We start from the raw sequence: 25102 nt of genomic DNA, 5'->3' as shown, positions 1-25102 counted from the left end.
TCCTTTGAAAAGTCTAAGCCAGGACCACAGAATTGTGGAATCATTTAGGTTGGAAAAGACCAAAATGACCAAGTACAACTACAAATCCAGCACTGCCAAGTCCACCACTAAACCATGTTCCTATGTGACATATCTACATATCTTTTAAACACCTCAGGAATCATGATCACCCCTTCCCCAGGCAGCTTGTGGCAATGCTTCACAACCCTTTCTGTGAAGAGGTTTTCCCTAATATTCAAGCTAAACCTCCCTAACCTAACTTCTGTTTCACCTTGTCCTGTTTCTTATTACTTGGGAGAAGAGAACAATCCCTACCTTGTTACTGCCTCCTTTTCAGGCAGCTGAAGAGAGCAATAGAGTCTTTCCCCTGAGCCTCCTTTTCTCCAGGCTAAACAACCCTACATCTCTCAGCCACTCCTCATAAGAGTTGTGTGCCAGATCCTTCACCAGTTCCACTGCCCTTCTCTGGGCATGCTCCAGCACCTCCAGATGAAACCCTGGTCTGATGAAGCCTAGATTTTTCAATGGATAGTTTATTTTTCATGTACACAACATAAGACATTAGGTCCATGTTTTTCAGAGTGAACTTGCCACCAGTACTCCAAAATACAAAGAATCTCACAAAATCCTCAGGCAATGAAGGTTAAGCTACAGTGTAATGCTTAATTTGATTTAAAAAACCCCAAAACACTGCTTGTAATCATCAGGGTAGAAGACCTAGAAAATTGCACATGTTATTTTTATTTCCATTTAAAAATAACAACAGTGAAGCAAAAAAAAAAAAAAAAATACAAGGATAACAATAATAAAAGTAACTACATAGTCTGCTTTGTGCAGTACATTTCTTTCTTCACGCTCTGTAAGTGAAGGGTTGCTATTTATGGTATGCTCCAAGTCTGCTTTTCAGAAGACAGCCCAGCTTGGCTGGACAGCTTTCAGTTGCTACTGGAAATATGTCACTTATTAGGAACAGAGGGGTTGTTTATCACTGTCTCAAGGGTTACTTTGGCTGAGGCGAAGAATCAGCTCAGTTATATAATGGAAAGAGCTGGGTCAAAGGATAAGAAATTTATGTAGTGTGTGCTCGAGATTCTGGCAGTGCAGACTCAGTTTCTCTCTTGTATGTCTTGCACATATCAGGGTTATATAGCCCCCCCCCCCAAAATATCTGGCTGTATAGGTCCCCCATCCATCCCCAAAACAACCTTAGAACTATGGGGGCTGAAGTAAAAATTTTAAGAAACCCTCCCAAAACTTCTCAATCAAGATAAAGAGGTTTGTCTTAATTGCTTCTTTTGCCCTTCTGGTATCCAGTTAGCATTTGGTGTTGTTACCCAGACCTGCCACATAGCCACAGTTCCAGTCCTGGAGCAAACTAGAAATGCCATCTCTAGCAAAGATCCATATGGGTGCTGAACATCATCAGTCCTTTTAGTCCTCACCAGCATTAATAGGGGAATACTCCCTGACATAATCTCAGTTCTGGTTTCTGGTGAAACAGCAAAAAGGAACCCAATCCTATCTGCTTTACTTCACCAAGTACCACAAGGCATCGCAACAAGCCAGGGACAGTTACAAAGACTTGAACCTATGTTTCCATCTGCTTATGTAACTGTTAGATGTCCCAGTTCAGGGTAACCAAAACAACTTCTAGTACAAAAAAAAACGCAAAACAAACAAACCCAAACAAGCAAAGAAAAAAAGAAAAAAAAAGTATTCAGAGACTTTTTAAAACCTCCTCTCAATGTTTTAGTTCCCACTACCAAGGGCATCCTTCAGACGAAATGTTTAACCAAGCACCAAGTTTTCAAGCACAAACCCAATTACCATAATAACAACCCAGTAAACAAATACTGGTAAGCCAGCATCTCGCCCTAATTGCCAAACACACAAAACTGACTCCGGACCGCCGTGACCTCGGGTCCTCCTCGGGGGACGGCGGAGGGAGCCCCCTTCGTGGGGCACACGGGGCTGGGGAGCCCCCCCGGTTCCCTTCCCAGCACCTGTTGCGCCGCCACTTGGCCGCTGCAGAGGGGGCAGCAGCGGGGGCCGCCCGCCAGCCTCCTTCTTCCCACCGACAACTTCCCGGGGCGTAAACGGCCGCGCCAGGTGCCGCCCTCGCCGTGATGGGACGGCGGGCGTGGGAGGGAGGGGGGAGCCGGCAGGCACGGCCCGGGCTGGCAGCGCGGCCGCCGAGCTGCGGGCGAGGGGAGCGCTGCTGTGTGAGCGCGGGCTGCCCGCCCCCGCCTGACAGGTGCGCGCTCCTCCGCGGCGGCCCCGCACCAGCCCCGGCTCCTCCGACCCCCGCCCGCCACGGCCACGGATTGTTTAGTCCTTGGGAAGCTGGTCTGGGTCCAGATTTTCCTTTGATCCTTTTTTTTTTTTTTTCTTTTTAAGAGAGGGGGGAAAAAAAGCCAAAGGAAAACAAAACCTGGAGACACAGAAAAGGGCTCTAGGAAAAAGTTTTGGATGGGATTATGTGGAAACTACCCTGCAATTCTCCGCTGCCAGAGCAGGCTCAGTGCTGCCTTCTCCCCAGCGGCGCAGCCCGCGCCGGGCGCTGCTGAGAGACGCCCGGGCCTCGGTGCCGCGCCGCCAGTGCCTGCTGTGCCGGAGCCCCTCGCCCTGCCGGCCCAATGCTCCTCCTCGGGCTGCTCCTGCTGACATCTGCCCTGGCCGGCCGGAGGCAGGGGGCCGTCGCCGAGTCGGATCTCAGCAGCAAGTTCGCCTTCTCCGGCGCCAAGGAGCAGAACGGTAAGGAGCCGCAGCGCCCGCCGCTGCGCAGCTCGGGGCAGGGCGGGGGCGTGCGCCCGGCCGGCGCGGAACGGAGCGGAGCGGAGCTCTCCTCCCGGCTCCTCTCCTCCCGGCTCCTCTCCTCCCGCCGCGGGGCGGGAGCGCGGCCCCGGGGCGGTGGGCGCGGGGGCAGCGCGGCTCTGCCCGCCGGCTCCGGGTAAAAGGGCAGCGCTAAAAGGTTCGGCGGACGCGGGGGGAGCGCGGCGGCTCGCTCTTCTGCGGTACTTGAGGTGCAAAATGTGCCCCCCTCCCGTCCGCCGCCTCGCCCTGCTACAAATCCAAACAAACTGAAAAACAGCAACCTAAACCCAACAACAACCCGCGCACCTTTGTACCCTAAATGCTTCGCTCTCGGGGGGTGGATTTTTGTGTCTGTGCGTGAATGAGTGGTGTTTTGTACGGGCTGGAAACGAGCTAATCCTGCATAGGAAATGAGAATTACTTTCAACTTTCAAGTGTACCTGAAATGTTTAGAAAACTCTCAAATGCAAGTTCCCCTGGGCTGGGGCTGCGCAGAGCTGGAGAAAGACTCCTTTCATACAGCAAGGGCAGCTTCGGGGTGTGTAATTTGCTTAGCCTCTGAACTCCATATGATTTACATTATTCAGATTTTTAAGCGCCTTTCCTCTTGATCTGCTATTATGAAGTCATTTTAAAGAATACTTTACAAACTGTAACGTTATATACTGCATGAAACCATGCTTACTGTAGAACATCTAAAATTAAGGCTGTTTGCACACATTCGTGGAAACCCTGGTGTTTAAAGTACGGGGTGGGGGGCGGGGGGGGCGTGTTTGAAAAATTTAGTACTTAGCATGTCAGCTAGAACAAGCTTTCTCCCTGGGCACAAACCAACACAAAAGGCCAAGCTGGGAGCTCTCAAAACTCTCTGAACTGTAATGAAATAAAGCAGAAACACAGATTCGAGGCTAATTCAATTCTCTTAACTTTGAACTTGGGACACCCCAGATAAAAGTTCTAATAGAAAGCAAAGTTTTAGAGACCTCTGCGAGTGTTCTTTGAGTGGGTAGAATATGCAGTGCACTAACAAATTTAGAAGGGGGAGATTAATGCTGCTGTGGCCTGTTAATGTGATGATATATGGCACCTGCAGGCTGCCGGAGCTGCTGATCAAAGAGCAGCATGGGGATCAATCTCTAATCAGAGCAACTGTGAAGGGCCAGAGGAAAGTGATCAAAAGACTTAGAGACTGGGCTATTCTGACAGGAAACCAATCAGACTTTGTGCACAGTACAGGAAATTATCTGCTCTGTGTGAGAAATCACTCACTTTCTACCCCTTCCTATCCTACCTGGTGTTTAGAGGCTCTAGGGCATCAGTTTGTGATAAAATGGGCTTGGCAATTATATACTGATACTGTTATGCTGCCTTCTCTTAAATTTGCATGGTGTGCATATGGAGCTTATCAACACACAGAGTATTGTCATTGCTTTGCTTTAACTTTGTCAGGACTGGAAAGAAACCTGCTATGCTGTCAGTCTCCTCTAAAAGGTTTGTTCCAGGATTCCGGGATAATGCAGCTGGGCCCTGAAAGGCCTCCAGGGTGCAACAGTGGGAGCACAACAGTGTAAAAGCTACATCATACAGTATGGAAGCAAAACTGGTGCAAATAGGTGTAAGTATATGTGACAGTGCAAACTAGATTCTGTTCACATATATCAGAAATGCAGCTGCCTTAGGTCAGGCTTCAACTGGTTTGCAATGAAATTTGGCATGCTCTAAGATATACTCACTATGTCTTAGAACAACTGCAAAGCCAGGAGAAATTTTATATACATTAAAAAAAAAAAAAAAAAAAAACAAAAACTACCTGAAACTGTATTATGTGGTAGTTTATACTCAGATCAGTCCAGGTTCCCCTTGTAGCTTACTTTAAATTTGCTTTTTCATAGTTGTTGAATTGCAAAACTTACTTAAAAAAATAGCACAAGTTTAGGTATAGCTAAGTACCAACCTCTGACTTTTCTTAACTGATTTTAATTATTTGGGGGATCAGTAACACTAGTCCAACCAGTTCTTACTTGATTTAATTAGAGTGATTTTTACACTCTGCTGCAATCTAAAGATTGTATAGCTTTTAGCTAGAGGCAGGTTAAAACTCCCTGGAGTATGAGAATGAGATATTGCTGTTCATGTGCCAAATAATCTCTGGTCAGGAGAAAGGGAGATTTTTTACTCACACAGTCTACAAATAAAAATTCTGTCCTCAACTTGTAAAACTGCTAAGTGGCCAAGAAGTTTTGCAGTAGAATGGATTACAGTGTTACTCAGCTGCACACATGGGTGCTATAGCTATTGCTTCAAGGTGATGCTGAAGATGCATGTGACCAGTTATTAATTCAGTGGGACTACTTGTGTTTCAAAGGATAAGCATGTGCTTAAGGATTAACTAATATTAACTTATTTACTTATTCAAAATGACAATTTGACTCATTTGTTAATTGTTTGCATAAGAAGTTCTCTTGGTTTTGCTACATAGTGAATATTATTTTGGGTGGCAATTTCCTAGTGTAAATATTTTTTTTTGCAATTGTAAATTAAATATTTTAGAACATAGTGTTTTGCTGGTACCTCCTGGAAATTCAGTTTGTTGGTTGTTGTGGGGCCACTGTAGCTCTATTTGAAACCACTAAAAACTACCTCCATGTTTTTATTTGCCTGTCCTCTGTTACATTGAGATTTTCTTTAAGAACAGGTTTTATTTGTAACTCTGCTTGACAGCAAGTGAAAAAAATCCTATTTATATTTAATGTTTTTATTTTATTCCACTGAGTAAATAATCATCTAGAGGATCAAAGAAGTTTATGCAACAGTTTTCTGGAAAGTAAAGTAGTAGTAAATGGTGCATGTAGTGAGGGCTTCCATTTATCTGGGTGGATTTTATTTCTACTATGCTTTGTCAGATTATGCTTTGAAGGGTTTTTCATACTTAGGTGGCTTTATCATTTCTCTTATAGCTCTTTGATGTATTTACTACAATTTTTCCGTATTGAAGCAAAGAGTCAAGAAAATTTGACTGCTCAGTTTCTTTTAAATCACAAAACTCAATGTCATATTGAATTTGATTAATTGGATGTTTTACTTACTTCTACTTTCTTCATTTCTATCTACTTTTGACTCCTGTTTTCAACATAGTATCTTCATGGTGTTTCTTTAGCTTCAGAAATGTCTGAGGGGGCTGTTGGTAAGTTGAGTACTGTGAATGACTTAATTCTAGTGACTTAACTCTGTTAGTCTTGAGTGCACCTGCTTATGTGATGTTATTAGCTTAATCTGGATTTGATTACAACATGAGATGGCAGGAGAATCTAAGACCTGTTTTCTTGGCTGCCTTAGAACAAGATGCAGTAAATGCTTAAAGTAATTTTGCTAAACTATCAGCTGTTACATTTTCTATGAGAAATATGAGTGTATATACATAAAATAATGTAAAAGCTACTGTTGGATGCCATAAGCAATGATGTGTACAGCTTATGTGGTGTGTACAATTCAAGTGTAGTTCTGAATGACTTGAGAAGGCCAAGGACTTAAGGTCAGTTAGAAACTCACCAGGACTGATTGTCCTGCAGTCAGTTTCAAGTATGAATGAACTGCAGTAAATAGAGTTGCTGAAGTACATCTTAGAAAACTGAGGCACTTACTTGATTTCTGTCAAGTCTGTAGCGCAGGTAATGTGTCAGTCATGATCTGTCTTTTCACAGATCTCAAAAGGAATTAGGTTGTTTTCTTCTTTCTTCACATGAATGGAAACCTCTAATAATAAGTTTCACTAACTGAACACTTCATAATCTATTTCTTAAATCTTCTGAAATGGGGAAGATTTATGTAGCTTATAAAAACCAAACGCAAAAGTGTGTCCTTGAGACAGTTTGAAACTTGCATATTTCAGGCCATCCTTGGGAAAAGTTGGTGGATGCATCTGGAACTGAGTGAGTAGCTGAAGTGCCAGAGGAGGATTCTCTCATCACCTCGACGTGTGTGTGGCCTGCCATGCCTACTCTGAACCACACAGAGGATTCCCTGATTTGTGTATGTCCAAAGAGAGCTCCCAGTTACTTCAGGGAGCAGGACAGCCTTGCAACAAAGGGTTTCTGATTAAGTTTCTTTAACTTGGGCTGAACATCAGGAGAACGTGTGGCTCTCCAAGTGATGTGGCACATTGAATCCTTACAGACAGGAATGTCAATCATTTTGCTTGAAAGCAGAATAAAAATTTGACTGCAAAATTCTGTCTTATAACTGAAGATATTTTATCATGGTGTGATGCCACTTTCACTGGCTCATGTTGAATTGAAGAGTGCCAGCACAGCCTATTGACTGCTGCTGGCTAGCAAAAATTGTCTTAGTTTTGAGAAGATAAGGAAGAATAATAGATAAGCTGTGTCATCTGAAGGGAAACTTGATAGCGATACAAATTTTTTCAAGTCTGATCTATTTCTGCCTAGTCCAAGGCTTGTTTTGAAATGTTTTAAAGCTGTTTTCCTGGAAAGTAATGAGTTACAACACATCCTCTTTTGACTTTAAGCAGAAGATTGCGGCAAATTAGAGAAGTTGTTTAACACAACAACAAATTGCAGAGGAATTTAAAAACCTGTTTTAAAACGGTTTTTTTTGTGTTTGTAGTTGACTTGTGGCATATTTGCCATTCAGCAGAGTGATGCTTGGGACTTCTCCTTAGTCCTGTTGCTTCCCTCAGTTTCTTCTGTTAGGTAAAATAAGGGTTTTAAAAGCACAGACTTTTTATTCCTTGTCTCAAATATGTAGTCATTCCAACCTGTCCATGTCTTTCTTTAGGGTTGGAATGGAATTTAGTGTAAAATGGAGTCTTGAATGGTGTAAAATCTTATTTTTGCATTAACTAGTTCTTATTAAATTTGTAGATTGGACTTCAAAGCTTTATGTCTTGTTGTCTGGGGGCTTTTTAGTTGTCTGTCAGTTAGATATAGTTTTATAATGGAGAAGAAACATGAGGCATACCCTGAGTCAGGGACAGCTGTATTGTCAAAGAGCTTATGTTCAACTTTGTCTTTCCATAAACATAATGTCTTTTATATCTTAGAGCTTTTTCCAGACCCTTTGAGTTTTAATCATTGCATAGTCAACATGTAATAGCAAAGTACTGGTTTACATCATACAGCAGTGGTTGTGAATTATAGCAGTGGTTTTGGGGGTTTCTGTCTCTGTTGGGTGGTTGCTGCTTTTGGTTTTTGCTATGTCTGGCAGTTCCTGGTTACTAGAAAGAGGATGTGCTGAGCAAGCCCACTTCCCTTATCGGGAAATGAGCCTCTTCAATTGCTTTATAGATAGCTCTTGGCTTTGCCAGAGAGCCATGCCTTTGCTTTTTAGTCCCAAAGTGCGTGCCATGGGAAATACACTTCTTGGTGTGTAAGCATCTTAAGAATTGGCCTGTACAGATGTAGCCTTTTAGCAGAAACCAGCATGACTTAGAAAAAGTTACAGGAACAGAAAGGAAATAGAGCTTACACATAGAAACAGTTATTTTAGTAGCACTTAGGTGTCTGTATGAGTGCTTTGTTGTTTCAGAGTTTCTGAGAAATTAATTGCATATTAAAACTTACTCAGCCCTGTCATTCCCTTTTGGGGAGAACTTTTTCAGCTTGTGTTTGAATGTGAAATGCTTTTATTTAAGTAGGAAAGTGAAAATTCATAATGTGTTATTGTGCAGCTAAAATATCAATTGGTGTTTTGAAGGGGCTTTCTTAGACTGTAGGATGTTATTTTAAGGTGACAAGGCCTGGAAAATTTACTCCTGACTCAATCCATAGACATCCTAGCCTTAGGGTTCATCTGTCTTCTGATCACCTCTTCTTGGCGTCATTCTACTGAGATTTTTCAAAGAAATCTTCAGTGTTACATTGGGCTATTTGTGTTTAATTTCATGATTCTACAGCATACTAAGCAGTCTTCTTATGTGTGAAGATACCTCATCTTTACAAAGCATGTGTACATTAACAACTCACTACATTTCCATAACTTGCTCAGTTTCCACAGCAGTTGTTTGGCTGGGTGACAAAAGGCAGGACTCTGGGTGCTCTGGGAGAAAGTCTTACACACAGAGAGTATAAGAACTATTAAAAAACTAGTATAAACAAAGGAGAAAGCCCAGCTAATTCCTTTATCTCCTGCAAGCCTTCTGCATTAGGGTTTGCAAGTGCTGGTTTTTTTCTGATCTTAATTAGTTTTCTTCCTGCTATTGCATCTCTGTTGAGCATGCCTTCAGTTTTGGACTTGGGTGTTCTCCCTGTGTAGGCATGACCTAATATTTGCCCTGAGCTTGGAGCCTGCTTGGCTTCTTGCCACAAGTCCTGTGAGTGTGTGCCACCACCAAGCCATGGCAATGTGCTTTTTCACCTTTGCTGACCAGACCCTCATATGAGCTGGCTGCAACTGAAGTTAAAAGAACTCCTCAGCTGTTTAGCTGTGTCTCTTTGAGCCACTGGATTATTATTCTCATTTTCATGGGCTAATTTAAGACTATGCAGGTTAACTCTGCAGTGAGGATCTTCACAGTGATGGTTGCTGCTTTTGTTAGTGGAATTTTATTTGCTTTCTGCAATTTTTATATGCAGGTGTTTGGAGCTGGGGAAAGAGGATATGAATTTAACTCCCTTTAATACAGTACAGGCAGAAAGAGAAACAAAATAAGAAAATTTTCAAAGGTTATTTCCCATGAAGTGGCATCCTTTTATACTACTGAGAATGAGAGCTGCAAGGGAATAATCAATAGCACCTTTTTTTTTTCTGCAGCAATGTGCCTTTTAGTGAATTAATTCCCATAAATTATTCTTTAAACTTGCCATTTTGTGGTAAATTCATTCAAGGTATCATTATAAACATGGGTGTTTTAAGGAGATTCTTCTAGTATGAAGGTCACCTCTGTTCCTACCTCCCTGAAAGCCCAAAACACTGAAATTTCTTGTTGAATTAGTTAAAACTTGTTATTAGCTGCATTAAAACAGCATGCAGGCATTGCTTAGTTTGATCACTGTTGTGCTGATTTCTCCACATGAAGTGGAGGGTACTACTGATCCTGAATAAAGCTTGGTGAAGTCAGGCAGGCCAGGGCTTTCCTTTGGTCATGCATGGTTACCTATCCTAATATGTTCCCTATGATACAACTGTACTACCAGAGGAAAGCAGGGGAGGTCTTCCTAGTTTCAGCAAATATCTGGCATGGCCAGTGATAGTTTGGGGTGCTGGATCCCTTATCACCCTTTTGTGGCTCTTTTTGAAACTTTAATCTGTCTGTCTCAGAAAAAGCAAAGAATGTCTTGGGAAGAGGAAACAATGCTGCTTGTGTTTTCTGTACAGTTAATTCATTTTTACATTGCTGCTGCTGTAATATTCTTATTATAAATTGGCAATAAATCATGTGAGAAGGTGGGGGGGGCAAGGAGTTAGATGCTGCAGTTAATTAGGGAATTGGTCCTGTAATCTGATAAATGGGCTTCAAAATAGGTTCAAGCAGTAAAAGGTAAAGGAGTGGTGCCCTTTTTGTAGTTTCAATATTCTACGTCTTTAAACCATTACTCAGTTTGGCACATACCAGCAAAGTTGTAAGTTTCTGTGTGTGTAAAATACTAGGGAGTGTCATGTTTGAAGAGTAGTTTACAGTGGAAAAATTATTTTGGAAGTGCTCTTAGCACACCTTCCCTGTCAATGTGTAGCTCCTAATTTCTCTATGCCTCTTTTTCAGCATTATTTGTTTAAAAGCACATGAAGTGGGAAAGTGACCTTGCTGGAAGAGGTACTTATTTCTGAATTAATGCACAGTATCACTTGTTTCAATTGTTATCTATAGTTATAGTATTTTTCACAAAACTCAGTTGTCCAGTCTTTTACTAAACTGTTATCTAGGGAGCTTCATTGGATGAGATATTGTATGATAGCAGCTAGAATATCTAAGTTTGATTATATTTTTGGTTTTATTATTTTTTGTCCCCCAGTGTAATTCTCTGTGTATCCATCCAATTGTGTTCACCCTTGTTCCAAACAATCCTAGGGGCTCCGAGTTCCTCCTTGGATTGACAAGGAAACCAGCACTCATTTTATGCAAGAGTTAAACATTAAAAAAAGACATATTGCACAGGAAATTCTTTTGCTGTGTGTGAAGGTATGGCATTTGCAAACTGAAAGTGTTGTTCTGACTATTCCACCGGTAGTGGAGAGTTATATGAGGCCACTTCCATCTGCAGAGAATCTGTTTCACTTGCTTGTGGTTCTGGGGCTCATTCAAACGCTCTAAAACAAAATAAAAGGAATGGATGTAATAACTTCTTTATGGAAAAGTCATAAAAAGCTACAGGGCCATGTAAACAAATTGGGTCATTTACAAGATGTTTAAGTGATGGATATTCAGTCCAAATTCAAAGGTGTGGATTAGGTTTTTACAGTCATCTTGACTGAATTTTGCCCTCAACAAGATTTTCTTTCTCTGCCAGGAATTCCTTTGACACTACAGATGACAAATTTTCAGAAAAAGTGTTTTCAAACATTTCAGTGCATTCACAGTAAAGCCAAGTGCAGGAGAACAATTCAGTACTGTGATTTGTTATTTTTCTAGGTGAATGAGGAGCCTTTCTTAATCTTCATGGTTACACTGTGAAGCTGTAGTGGAACTTTGTAGTGTTCCCAGGGAAAATCAACTAAAAGAGTTTCCCTTCTGGATTCAAACATGCCTGAACTAATTACAAAGCAACCATTTTGGCTCTCTGCTCTGTCAGTATAAACAGGTTTGCACAGAACAGCAGTGACTGTGATCCAAGCTAAGCTGTGTTAGTCACAGAAACGTGTGTTGTATCTCATTGAAGTACTGATCGTCTTATCCATGGTGTGTCACCTCATAAGGCCTTCCTGATTTTGTCACTTGTTGGAGAGGAGTGAAAAATATGATAACTACAACTTCTGCATGTTAAGATGCATTCTGTGGGTCATTTATTTGCTTTGATGTAAATATAAGCCTAAGGATGGACAATTTTCTCACATTTGGAGGGGAGGGATATTGGTGTTAGCTACTATGAGGTGCTTCCCTTCTCATGAGATGTGCTTGCTCTCTGACTCCCAAAGCAACTTCAGTTACCTTTCATAACTCTTCATGCACTAAAATCTGCAGATCATTTCAGAAAGAAAATAACTTCGTGAAGCACAAGTCTGGAGTTAGTAGTAATTAAGTGTACGTGGGTGAAGCTCTCTATATGTATGTACAGTGCTAAATAATGAACTGTTGATGTATCTCTCTTGTGCTTGATAATGTGCCTGTGAAACTAACAGTTCTTACCTGGAAAATGCGTATGTGTGATTATGCGGCATTTGAAGAAGACCTTCAGAAAGTGATTAGAATGAAAGTTGCTTCAGACAGTGTCAAGTATAAAAGGTTTATATGTATATTATTGACAATTTGTGTTTCAAAAATAATTTTGGAGTAAGTGGTCTATCTTAATATGTCAAGGCTTCCAAGTCTTACTACTTAGTTGGTCTGTTGTTACACAGGAAGGTTCATACCTACCAACATTTCTGTTGCTTGTGAAGCTATAATGGATCTGAAAGGGAGGTAAAACCTCTTAATTGACAGCTAACAAGTAATGGCTCCAAAACAAACATGATCTCTATAAAAGGGGATTAGACAGTTGGATTTGACCTTGCCTATTGTTTTAAAATATGGCTAAACATTCTTGATGGCCTTGCTTTCTTTGTGTCATTCAAAAATCCCAGGCCCAAGGTGCGCTGCATATTTATAGGCAGACTGGAGTCTGAAACTTTAAATACTGTAAAAATTTCTGCTAAGCACTCACTATATTTCTCACAGTACTTGCTGTATGAGTACCTATGAGAAGTCCCAAAGTACTTGCCTGTAGTGCTAAGGCATTCTTGAGCTCCTTTTGAAATGGAGATTGAATTTGTGACAGTTGAGTCTTTCAACAATCCTTACCTCTCTGCCTAAGAGCCTTCATAAAGATTGGCATAAGTTGCTGAGAACAGCCTTTTTTTTTTTCCTTTTGTTTCTTCTTCCTTGGGAATCTTTATTCTATACCTGATCTCAGTACCTGCAAGAACTGGTATGTGTGTGGGGAAGTGGGTGTCCCAGGCTGAGTCCAAACAGTACTGACATAGATTTTGAGTTCAATAATTTCCATTTGAAGAGATACCACTGAGATTGTCTTTGATATTACCTAACACCTCAAGAATGCCACACCTCGGCAGAGTATGACAGTAAAGAGAGCTTTGTTGCTTAAATACCTGCCTGATTTGCAACATTTCCATATTGCTTGTGGGGAAAAAGATGGTTTTGTATAGTTGTCAAGTAGAAAGATAAACATGTTTCTAAGTGTGTGCCTGCCTTATCAGCAAGAATCTTACACAACTCTGATGGGCCTCATTTGTCAAGATGGTGTGGAGGTTGGTGTAGCGGTAATACCCAATGAAGTAGCAGTGAAATGTTTCCAAATTGTTACTGCTTTTAACATAGTTAAAAGAAATTAAAGAAAATAAATGAAAACTCTGTAGTTTGAAAGAAAGCAGGGGAATCCAGGAATCTCTTGTTTTAAGTTGGCTTGGGCAAGCAATGGTGAATATTGGAGTTAAAAGTATTTTGACTGAATTTAAGGTGGTCTGTCAGTGTGTTAATAGGTCCTAAAACATTTAATAAATTGTGTAGAGTTTAAATAGTGAACTTTTATGTTTACATGGAGATCAACTAATGCTAGGTAACATGACAATATTTATATTTTACTTTCATTTTCTTGGGTTTGGGAAGAATGGAATCTTTTCTGCTCTTCTGCATGTCAACTGTTCTTAAAATCATTTAATTCCGGGCAATAGAGGCTTTTGAACATGTGTATGCTCAGCCACCGCCAAGCTGCATATTGAGCTCTCTGCTCCACAGAGGGATAACATGTGGCTGAAGAGGGTTCACAGCATTATGGTTTTGGAATTTGTGTGTACCCAGATGCTGCTACTGAGTACAGAATATAGGAGCTCTTGGTTTCTCAGTCCTGATTCCCTAGCCCTACTCTAGGATCTTCAAAACCAATTTTGGAATAGGTAGGAGTTTTTTGTTTGGCTTTTTTAGTGGTGTTTTTTTAATTAAATTTTTTAAGTGCATGGTCATATATTTATTAATAACTAATTTATTAAGAACAAATTTTTATTGCTGTCTCTACTGCAACCCCTTGGCTGATTTAAGACTTCAGAGTCAACTAAAATATAATGATTTTCAGAGGTAGCTGGATTTCTCAGTTACATTTTCCTTTCCATTATTTTGCTGAATATTCATTACTTTGAAGCTCAAAGTCTACTCTAAAAGGTATCTTGTAACATACAAGATAACATAAAAGCAAGCTATTATCAAAAATATTAATTTCTGTCCCTGCTTTAGTCAAATCCTTAACATAAAAGCAGTTTCTAAAGTTGCTAATTGCTATAAAGTATGCTATTATATCTACTAGCAATTTATAATGTGTACTAAGTATGCATGCTTTTTTTATAAATAGTGTGTTACCATACCAGCTGACTAGCTGTAATCCCTGGACTTCCCCACTGACAGTACTTTGGACTGGATAGATGCAAAGATGTATTATGGAATTGTTCCCTAAGATACACAAAAGGGCTTGACCTTGAATGAGGAATTCCATTGAAGCTGGGAAGTGATTTGATCTAGTTAGAATGAAAAAATTACATGATGCACATTTGCAAGATCAAGACCTTGTCATTAATTCAAAACCTGGAAAAGGGAAATATCTTGATGACTTCTTTTTCAGATTTTTGGCTATGTCCATTAAATGTGAAATTAAACTCAGCAATTGTATTCATGTTTGCTATGGTGGCTGTGCCTGTCTAGCTATAAAAATCATTAACTGCATCTGAATTACTTATCTGGAAAAAAACCAAATAATAATGGTTAAAGTGTAATGAAGTTTATTTATGTAAAATAGTATTTGAAAGATAAAATCTAATCATGCTTTCATATTTTACGTTTTGTTTTCTTTTATAGCTTTCTTATACTCAATAAGCTAAGGAGTCCAAGCTGTATGCTGTCCAACAGTCACAGTAAAATACTCCATTTACTCCATTTGCAGTAAAATACTATGGACAAATATGAATATCTGTGCTCTTGATAAAAATTTGATAAAAACTGTAACAAAACCCCCCATGCTTCTGCCTTTATGGCAAGGGAGAATTGCTCTTTTTGCAATTGGCAGAATAGCTAAACAACATTGAATGCCTTAAAGTATAAGGAAGTGATATATGTTGAGAGGTAAAGACAGAAATGTGAAAGAAGTCTGTGTTGAAAGTTAACAATAGAAGAAACTAAGATGTTGTGACAACACTGCATGGAAATTGTTTTTCTTTGTGTCTTTTTTTTTCTTTCTGTAGTAGAAGAATGAACAAAAGGGCTCCAGCACAGTAGCTCTTCTTTGATGATTACTGAATGGGGTTAATTATTTTTTTCATCCTGTTGTGCATGGGGAGCTTATTTGATACTTCTAGATTGTTATCACCTGATTTTTCCATCATGTAGAGATATTTAAAAGGGGAGTTTGGCAGTCTTTTCACTAGTACAGGACATGAAGCTGTAAACAGCAATGACAGTGGTCAGTTCCTAAACACTGCAATATACTGGCTTGGTTTGTCCTCAGCATTACTGACAGCTCTTTTTGATGGGCTGTTCCTCAAAACACAGGGTGTGTATGGTGTTGGTGGTTTAAACCTGTAGGTAATCAGGGCTCATATCCCAGGGAGTGAACAAACAAACATTCTTTCAGCTGTTACAATTTTTTCATGCTAAAACATTTTTCAGTGTCACGTAAGCATTTGTATGTCTGATGAACTGCAGATAAAGTAGCAGATGCTTAGGCTTTTTATCAATATTGGATTAATAACATGAGCAATCTCTATTTTCCTGTGTTTTTTTTTTTTCTGGTGCACCAAAATTAACATATCAGACATAGCCTTTCAAATTACTTGTCTTCTGTGTGGCCAGTAAGTGTGGCTTTCAGGGATGACTTTGTACCAATACTCATCATTATTTTAAACAAGAGGAAATTATAATACTTCTAAAAATCAAGACCAAAGCATTTAAAAAAATGAAACCTATGAATGGCAATTGGGAAATCATAAGTCTCTGAAAAATTATCCATATATTTACTTTTCTGGCACGTGCTTATGCTGCTGCTGGGAGCTTGATCCTTAAAGCCAGAGGATAGAATGCAACAAACTGCTCAGTGGTACCTTGGTGCCAATATAGGTAATATAGATTCACTGCAACCTTTTTTTTTTTTTTTTTTTCACTTTTTAAAAAAATTATTTCATAATGCTTGAAATGTTTCTGAGGATAAATAAAATTGCAAAGGAAGAAGGCTTCCCTTCTTCTCTTCTTCCTGTTTTTTTTTTTTTTTTGTTTGTTTGTTTTTTGTTGTTTATTGTTTTTTTGTTTTTTTGGCGGGGGGGGTGGTGGTTTGTGTGTGTGTGGATATGTATGTTTTGGAATTTTTTTTTTTTTAAATAAACTGAGCCCTAAGGAAAAAGTGTGTGAACCAGACGGTGGTTAAAGGGTTGTTTTTTGATTAGGAAGGTCAGCATCTTGCACCTGCCAGAAAGACTTTGATCAGAAATTGTTAGATGCGTATATTTATGAGGATGGGGAAAACAGGAGGAAGAGGAGCTTTGGTAATTTCTCTGCCCCTAAGCAGCCCTGGAGCCTCTGGAACCACCTTTAGCAGAAATAAGTTCTAATGGTGGGCATCAGGCTTGAGTGCTCAGCTGTCATCTGCTTTGTCACAGTTAGAAAGGGCTAGAGGGAAAGATCTTGCATCCTACTGGAGTTGTCTGGGGTACAGGCAACTTCTTTCATTCTCTGAAAATGAAAGGTTTGCATTTTGTTTTTAAGGTGAGTACCCTTGTTCTTAAAATTCTTCCTGAACTGGAATTTCCTTCAGCTCCACAACTGAAGCCTTCTGCATGGAATTCAGCTTCTCTGAATTTTATTCCTTTATTAATAGAGTATCTGGTACATTGTTTCTAGGTGCAATATTTTCCCCACTTCTTCAAACCTCTATTTACAAATACCAGTTCAAATAAGCAATATTACATTCAAAAGGATTGTGTCCAGAAAATAACTCCCTAAATAGCTTCAGATAGTTACTTGTCTTTTTTAAGGTAAAGTAAAATATTTCTATGTTGTTAATTTCTGAGGTAGGAATAATTCTTTTCTTTTCATAGCTTTCTCATAATTCACTTCAGAATTTTACCATCTTGATCTCTCTGCAGGCAGTTATCTAATGATGATGCCACCTCCAACAATTTTATTCATATGCAATTTAAATATACACTTTTCAAGCTGTAGCTGTATATTAGGCTTTAGGTATGTCAACAACTTTGTTGAAGCACTTGCAGAAATCTTCCAGGATCATGAAGATCTTTTTATTACTGCCTTGAGGCAGAAGTGTTGCCAGGGACTTCATTTAATGACAGTCTCTGTGTGTAACACTTCTGTGATATTTCTTGGTATCATGGCATCGTTCAGGTAGTAACAAAGCATGAGCAGTTGAAAACACAAGGCTGAGGTTCTGTTCTTGTATCTCAGTTGAAATTAGGTTTAGCTACTACCTGAGTTGGCTTTCAAAGAAATACAGAGATGAAGAGGGTGTGAAGACAGTGCTGGTCTTCCATCTGTGTTGGTGCTGGAGGGGATGTGAAGGCTCTTCTTTAATTGTTTGTGAGGGTTTTGTTGCTTGTTTTGTTATGTTTTTGCCTTTCTCTCCCCCCATTCATGCTGGAGGTTTGAGACAGTGACTGACATCCCCTATTACTTGCTGCAGGTTAGCACACTGTTCTGACCAACATGAAATTGGAGAATTGCTTTTGGTCCCCATAAATTCCTTTGTAAACACTAAATTTTCTTGCTTTACAATAATGTCTGCAATTAGAGCAACCTTTTATGAACTACTTTGAGGTCCTTATCTACCATTTGCATCTGTTAAGAATGTAGTTGCTGTTCTGTTGCCCAGCTTTATACAACTTTGTGTCTGTTTTAGTATTTTTTGAGATATTTACATGGAAGATGTGACTAAATAGTCAATTTGTCAAATTTCATTTTTAACTTGGGGAGACTGTAGGAACCAGGGCTTGAAAACAGAACTAGAATCTTTGAGAAAGAGAAGAGAAATGGAACAGAATTATGGGCAGAAAAACTGCAAAGTTCACTCAGACATGACTCCTGCTCACCAAGAAAAAATTAAATAAGAATTGGCAGTTTACCTTGTAAATATGGATATTTTTAAAGAAGTAAAACTTAATGGTAGGTAGCTTATATAATTAATATTAGGCTGAGGAGAATTCAAGAAAAAAATACTGTTGATTGTACTCAAAAAGAAGTGCTTTGTATTTGAGATGAAACAATTTTATTAAAGGTAGGCAAGGTAATTAAAGATATGGAATAATATGTGAATTTTGAATATCATCAAGTAGTAATGAGGCCAAAAGGAAGAGATAAGGTTAGGTATAATGCTGTGATCTCAAGACTGTAGATTAAAAGAAAGCACTAGGGAATGAAACCAGTGTGCCAAGGCAATTCCCTGGGAAAGTTCTAGAAGATAACAGCAGCCATTCCAGGACAAATTAAAGGTATAGTTGGCTCAGTGTGCTTTGCTTCACATACCCAGTAAGAAATGTAACAATGATTCACTGGACTATTCTCCTGCCTTACAGTGTTGCAGGAGTCAGAAATGTGTACAAGTTGCCGACAGAATTTGGGTGTTTGGTAGCCCAAGGGATTTTTGAAGTCTTGAAAACTTTTTCTATTTACAGTTTCTAGTGAGAAAGCTTAACCACATAAGTGATAAATATCTTATTTTGGTTGTTTCATGCACACTGTTGGATCATTTTATTTGGTATCATCTTGCTCTTTGGTTTTGCCTATGATTTTTAAGTTTGATCAGCTGTTGTGGAACCTCAGCTAGTAGCTGCTCCAAGCCTTGTACCTGCCACACTGTTCTGTGGAGTGTTTATGTGTTTTCCTGTAGCAAATATGCATGTATATGTGCAAAAATACACAAAAAGTATGTATCTTCTGGTATTTCAAGTATTAAAAAATACTGGGAAGCAGTATTCAAGATATGAGAAGACCCTGGATTTACACAGTAATAGTGTTTTCTCTAGCTTTCCATGCTTTTGCCTCAAGTTCCTAATATTCAGGTTTTCCTCTCAGATGTGTAGTCCTGTCCCAGTAGGACAGATAGCAGCTCTGCACATGGGAAAGATGCTCAGAAATTGCTTTGTGTTGTGCTCAGGTCTGGAAGTGATAGAGACTGCAGTGACTCAAAACTATAAATTTCACAGGATCAACACATTTCAATGTTCCACTTCGAGTATATCATTGTTAATATGGGTAAAAGATGCTGTAAATCAGGTGGTGACAGTAAAAATGGAAAGTAAACTTTCTCAAGTGTTCTTTCCTAGTGTTAAGTTGTGGTGTCAAGTGGTGTTCTGTTTGTTTTGGCCTTGGTTTCCTTCCCATAGACCTTTTTTTCATTTGTAAACCTTCATGGACAGAATCTATTCCTCCATTATGCCTCTGCCTAAGAGCAGAGACTTAAGGGTTTGGAGTTTTTTTAGTCCTTGCTGATTTTAGATCCTAGTTTGAAGGAAAACCTGCCCCTGGGGGTAAGCTGGTTCTTCAGTGTGGCCAGTGATATTAAGATACTGCAAAGGAGTTGCTGGTCTCCCATCCTGTTCCTTTCCCTATTTTAGACTTGAATTTTATTTCTTTAGGGTTGAGTTTCTCTCATGAGGTAGCCCCACCTTTGTCTACCTTGTGTGTGAGTAGTGATTGATTTCCACTCCCCCCTCCTCTTTAAACAGAATATTTTCTAGGGTTTCTTACATGAAGAAAAACATATTTTAGAATACCAGATGCTTCACCTATCTATCTTTCAATTTTTGCTTGAGTCAGCATTTGGATGCCATTCTGCATTTAGGAATGGGGTTTTTGACTGCAAGCAAAAAAAAAATATTCTTAGAAAAGTAGAGGAAAATATTTTAGAAAAATAGAGAACTTGTGTACCTCTGGTTTGTTCTGTGCTCTGAAGTTCCAGTTCTTATGCATGGAATAAATAACACCTGCTCAAATGATAATCCTCCCTAACCTCATCAGGTAGAGATGACCACATAAGAACTAGATGCTTATTTTCTAGTAGTATTTTTAAAATCTGCAGTTCTGAAAAATGACACACCACTATTTTGTTTAAATTGTCAAATTGAAAGTAACCTTCAAATTTACCCTGGAAAATTATTTGTAATTTATATTGAGATGATTTAGAGGAATAATTTTCAAGATTGCCTTTTATATTTAGAGAGAACCTAGCAATTGAACTATTATTTGTTTTGGTTTTTTCTCTCTAATGGATTTTGGGAGAATGAATGAATTATGCAATCATGAACAATCTGATGCATGCTCTGCTGAAATTTGGATGACCCTGTGAAGTCAAGCCTGTAGTGAACCAAGCCTGGTTCTTGGTAGGCAGTGCTAAGAGCAGGGACTGATGTCCCTGAGGATGGTCCAGTGCCATACTGCTTGCCAGGGGCTCTTGTCTGCTGGAAACCTTTCCCAAGGGAAAAGCTGCTTGCTGTGAGATTTATTTCTTGGTTGCTGCTGGATCCAGTACTGATCTCTTGAGCCTTTTCCCCAGGTCTCCTGTCTCTGCCTTAGGAGGGTGTGAAGGTATTGGGGGAGGAATGAGGAGAAATAGATGTTTGGAGCACTGACTGAGAAACACGATTCATATTTGGGCAACATTTTCTGACCTAATTCACTGCAATAATTAGACATTTATCAAAATACAGGCTGAAGTGGTACCGTGCCAGACAAAATGTAATAGAAATCTCAGATCAAGTTGCTAGTAGTTCCTTTTCTGGCTCGCTTTCAAGTGTGCCTGTGAGCGCAAAGGAATGGCATGTATTTATGCGTTTGTAAATAAGATCCCACACATTTTCCGCTTGAGAACATGCACTCGGACCTTTTATGGTCTGGAAGGGGTGTTGCCCTCTGTCTGTGAGCTGCCCAGAGAACTACACATTTCCAAGTATGCAGTTCAGAAACTTACAGCTAATACTTCGTAAACTTTGGTTTAAATAAAGAAGTTTAGGGGATTAAAGGCAAAAAATGTAAATTTTTTTCTTTTTTTTCAGTAGTAAAATACTTTAAGATAAACAAATAGGTTTTAAGGTTGATGGTTTTTGCTAACCTAATTTGCCTCATTCAGGTTTGTTTATAAAAATGACACTTAAATCAAGCTCTCATGACTGTGTGTCCTCTTTTCAAAATGTCTGTTTATCAAGAGATGCAGTTGATAATGTCTTTTTAAAATATCTAAAAGTCTTTCTAGCTACTCAGTGTCAGTTGATCATAATGGAACAATAGTATCTAGCGATAATATTCTTAGGAAAAAATCTCGCAAACCAACAAAAATTCACCCAAATGAAATGGAAATATTTCAAAAATATTAGTTTTCTGCAGGCAAATTTCACCTATCAAAGAAATTTTGATTCAATTTGAGTGATCTCCAGCCCTGAAAGATGAATGCAGAACATTAAAATGTCACTGTCAAAAAGCATCATTGTCTCAAGAAGGCACAAATAAAATAATTTACTTGTGTAGCAATTTAGCTGCAGAGAGTATAATAAATATGTGCTTTCTTTTATGTGAAATGGCATAGTGTTTTAGGGAACCTGTAATGTGCCCTACAAAATGTGTCCAGGTGGGGTTTAATTTTCCATCAACTCTTGGAAATTGCAAATAGTCTGAAGCTATTGGACAGTTGGAAACACTTGAAATATGTACAAGAGCTAGATAGTTTTTAGTTCTTACACCATGATGCCCACAGTATCCACTCTGTTTTATACTAAAAATTTTTAAATAGGTTTTCTTAAAAGTGGTTACTTTCTGTCTTTGGATTAATCAGAAAAAAAGCCCTTTAATACTTTCTGGATAAGAAAAATGCCTACAGGAAGAAGAATAATCACTTGTTGAATACTAAAAGGGGTAGGTTTCAAAATTCCAACTCAGTTTCCCAAAGATGCATTGTACCATGTGGATCTTTGTGCAGTGAGATGGGAGAGTTGCCATAGAAGTGTTTTTTATTTCAGGACTGTTTAATTAGGTCAAAGTAAAATAACAACAAGCTGAACATTGTAAAGACATGTTTCATATGTATCATATATTTTCAATTGTGGTGCTTTTATGTGTTCTAAACATTCAGTTTCAAATCAAGATAACGTCTTTGGGAAGCTGGGGTTTTTTTTCTACTCAGAAAAGATGAATTGCATGTAATATCCAGTTCCCTTTCTCTTAGGCTCCCTTTGGTCATACCGTTCTGCAAAGGCAGAATTGGTGCAGTTAAGTTCCCAGAGGTCTAAATTTGCAGTCAGTGGAGACATCCATAAAGAATTTGGCTTAAAAATTTGCAAGTGGGCTGTGTGCAAGTTCTCAGAATCAGTCCGTACAAGTAGGAATTCAGACAATTAAGATTACCTTGCAGAGGCTTCCATACTATAGGGAGCTTTCTCTCCAAGGTCATGTTCTTGCATTGACTGGTGCTATGTAATCTTCGAAAATATGTAACCCTACCATAGATGAACCAAGGAAGTAATTCCTGTTCCAAAGAAGTAAAAATCAGTGGCATAGCAGAGTTTCTAGGGCACTTGCTCAACTTAAGTATTTGCTACGTTGTGTAGGCCTAGAAATCCCAGTGCCACTAGTTAATTAGTGGTGTGATCCTGAACTTTGCTCAGCCAGAGGCAAGCAGAGCTATTATTTAAGTGGAAATAAGTGAGCAGGATTAAAACAGAGAAAATTTGGCCTCAAGGGGATCAAGTGTATTCTTAGAATTCAATTGTCACTTAATGTGTTTAATTATCTCTCGATTCACAGGGCATGCCATGTGCAATTAACTGGAGATACAAATAACTAATCCACAAATTTTTTAGTTAAAGCTGCCTTTTGATGTTAGCCTAAACTATGTCTTCTATGAAGTATTACTCTAGAAAGCAGGACACCATCTTTTTATTTTCCTGTCTTCTTTAGTTTTTGTTTCTCCTGCTTCCTTATATCAGTTTACCTTTTGTGCTCTTTTCCCATTTCTAGCTGCCTATGGTGGTTATTGGTATCATTATACGGTATGGGTTATTTTCTCCTCTGTGTGATTTTGTAGTTGATGTTGGTTAGTGATGTCATTGCTGAAGGCATGAGCTGGGTGACTTCTCAAAGGTCTTATTGACCTCTCTTTCCTGTGCTTGCACATTAAACTTGTTCCTCAGTTAGCCATACTCAGTATCACGAAGCTGATTCATGTTTCAGGTGCGAATCACATGCATGACTTACTAGACAGGAGCTGGTTCTCCTGTGTTAGATACGATGTGAGTGCTTTGATCCTGATCAGGAAACTCTTCAGAGGGACTCTGTGCTGAAAGATCAGCTGCTGCTTCGGTGCATTGCTAGGTTGGGGTCAGAGTGTGGAGTATCTTGTAGATTCAGATCTGTTTCTTCTGCTCCAGTGACTAGTGGTAGTTAAACTGTAAAGGATGATAAAATAAGGTGTTTTGATGTAACAGCCTGTGCATTATAACTGCATACTCAAATTTGGCTACAAAATAGTAATTTGAATCTGACTACCCATGGAAAGTATGAGATTTCATATTAAATTCAAGAGCCCTGTTGTTTTGCATCTCATCTGTGCTTTTTAATGGGCTTTGTGCATGTAACATCAGTTTTTGCTCTGAACTACACAAAAATTTGTTTGGTTACTTAAAGGCTACCTCTTGCTTTGAATGATAACGAACCAGATGGCATCCTCTATTACCACTGAAGCTGAAAACATGGTATGGAGGGAATAAAGGAACAAAACTCTACAGTTGTGGAATCATCAATGAAAAGTGCCAAAGACAAAACCTTTCTGTGATTCAAAGCCTTGGTAAAAATTCTGGCAACTCTTTCCAAACTAAGCTGACAGGAAAGCTGTATTTGTAAGCCTGGGATATTTGTGGGAGCTGTGGTTGTGATGGCACCAAATGGTTAAAATTCAGTCTTTATTTTCAGATATCTTCACCTTTAAAGCAGCAGGTCATTAGTTTTTATGTTCCATGGTTGTTGGTTTTATATCTGGAATTAGGAGAGGAATAATTCCTAGCTGTCAGAGCTCTGAAATTGTTTGCACCATCAAAAAAGCTTAATGCAATTTTTGTGATGGCCATGTATGCAGTGTTATTGTTCTTCCCAACAGAAATGTGATCTGCTTTTAAGTACAGCTTCAGGATAGTCTTAACAGTCTTTTTATTGTCTTTATGGTTAGCTATCAGAAGTCTTGTATTTGATTGAGTAGAAGGTAATCCAAAACCTTCCTTAATAACAGGAAATATTTGCCATTTCACCTCCAGTACAAAAGAATTCATGTTTGCTGAAAAGCTGGGTCCTTCTAAAGGTCAAAACTGTGGAGCTGTTGCATCCTCTGCTTTCACAGCTCCTCTCAGTTTTGTCTGTTTAGAGTCAATCTCTTTTGCATTCCCACCAGATAGTGATTGGTTTGGAGTTTTGTGGTGTGGGTGGGCTTTTTCTTACTGTGTGTGGGGTTTTTAATGAGATGCAGAAAAATGGTATGAAAATAGGATTTTAAAGGTTTTGGACAGGAAAATGGAAGTCCTGTTTTTAAACTGATGAAGCAGGGAATGTGACACTGAGTGTGGTATTACTAAGTTAGACTCGGCTAAAGTTGATTTTATTGCCAATTTTATATTTGTAATAGTATCCTCAGTTACTGCTCAAGTTTAGGACTAAGGTTGTTCGTTTATTAAAATTGTAGTGAAACAGAAGAATATTTTGAAGCTGACATAATTCAAAGTTGAAATAGTCGATGGCAGCATTTTCCTTGTCCTCCGTTTTTAAAGTGCATGCAATTCACAGAATAGGAAAGGTAAGTTTTTTTTATATTTTAAGGAATTTGACCTTGGCTGGAAGGTTTACTTAAATTTCAAGGTTTTCCAGGGTTTTTATCCTGCTGTTCTGGCCTAGGTAATTATTGTCATTTGTGTTTATCATCTATGACATCACAAAATGACTTTCCTATCTTTGGTGAGATGGGAGAGCAGAAAAAAAATCATGTCTTGATACTCTTCTTATTAGTAGTTGCTGACTTCCCAAAAAGCTTGGCTCCTGTGTATATCCAGAAATACTCTGCTCCTGGTAAGCTGAGCTGATGCTTTTTCATCATATGAGCTGTCT

General features: G+C 39.1%; 1 protein-coding gene across 3 annotated transcripts in view; it reads left to right on the top strand.

Moving 5' to 3' along the window:
- Positions 1-2054: 2054 nt before the first annotated feature.
- Positions 2055-25102, top strand: part of PDGFC (platelet derived growth factor C) — a 120610-nt gene continuing 97562 nt past the window's right edge. Inside the window, exons 1-2 of one of the 3 annotated variants that reach the window (XM_041480158.1) lie at positions 2055-2109; positions 2398-2754. In XM_041480158.1, coding sequence (XP_041336092.1) covers positions 2637-2754 — 118 coding nt within the window. In that variant the 5' untranslated portion in view covers positions 2055-2109; positions 2398-2636. Of the gene's footprint in view, positions 2110-2158; positions 2755-25102 lie in introns of those variants that run through there. The other 2 variants (XM_041480159.1, XM_041480157.1) reach the window with 2 other exon arrangements.

This window comes from Pyrgilauda ruficollis, unplaced genomic scaffold, assembly GCF_017590135.1.
Source record: "Pyrgilauda ruficollis isolate IOZ18807 unplaced genomic scaffold, ASM1759013v1 scaffold5, whole genome shotgun sequence".
Classification (NCBI taxonomy): domain Eukaryota; kingdom Metazoa; phylum Chordata; class Aves; order Passeriformes; family Passeridae; genus Pyrgilauda; species Pyrgilauda ruficollis.
This window is presented reverse-complemented; position numbering and strand designations above follow the sequence as displayed.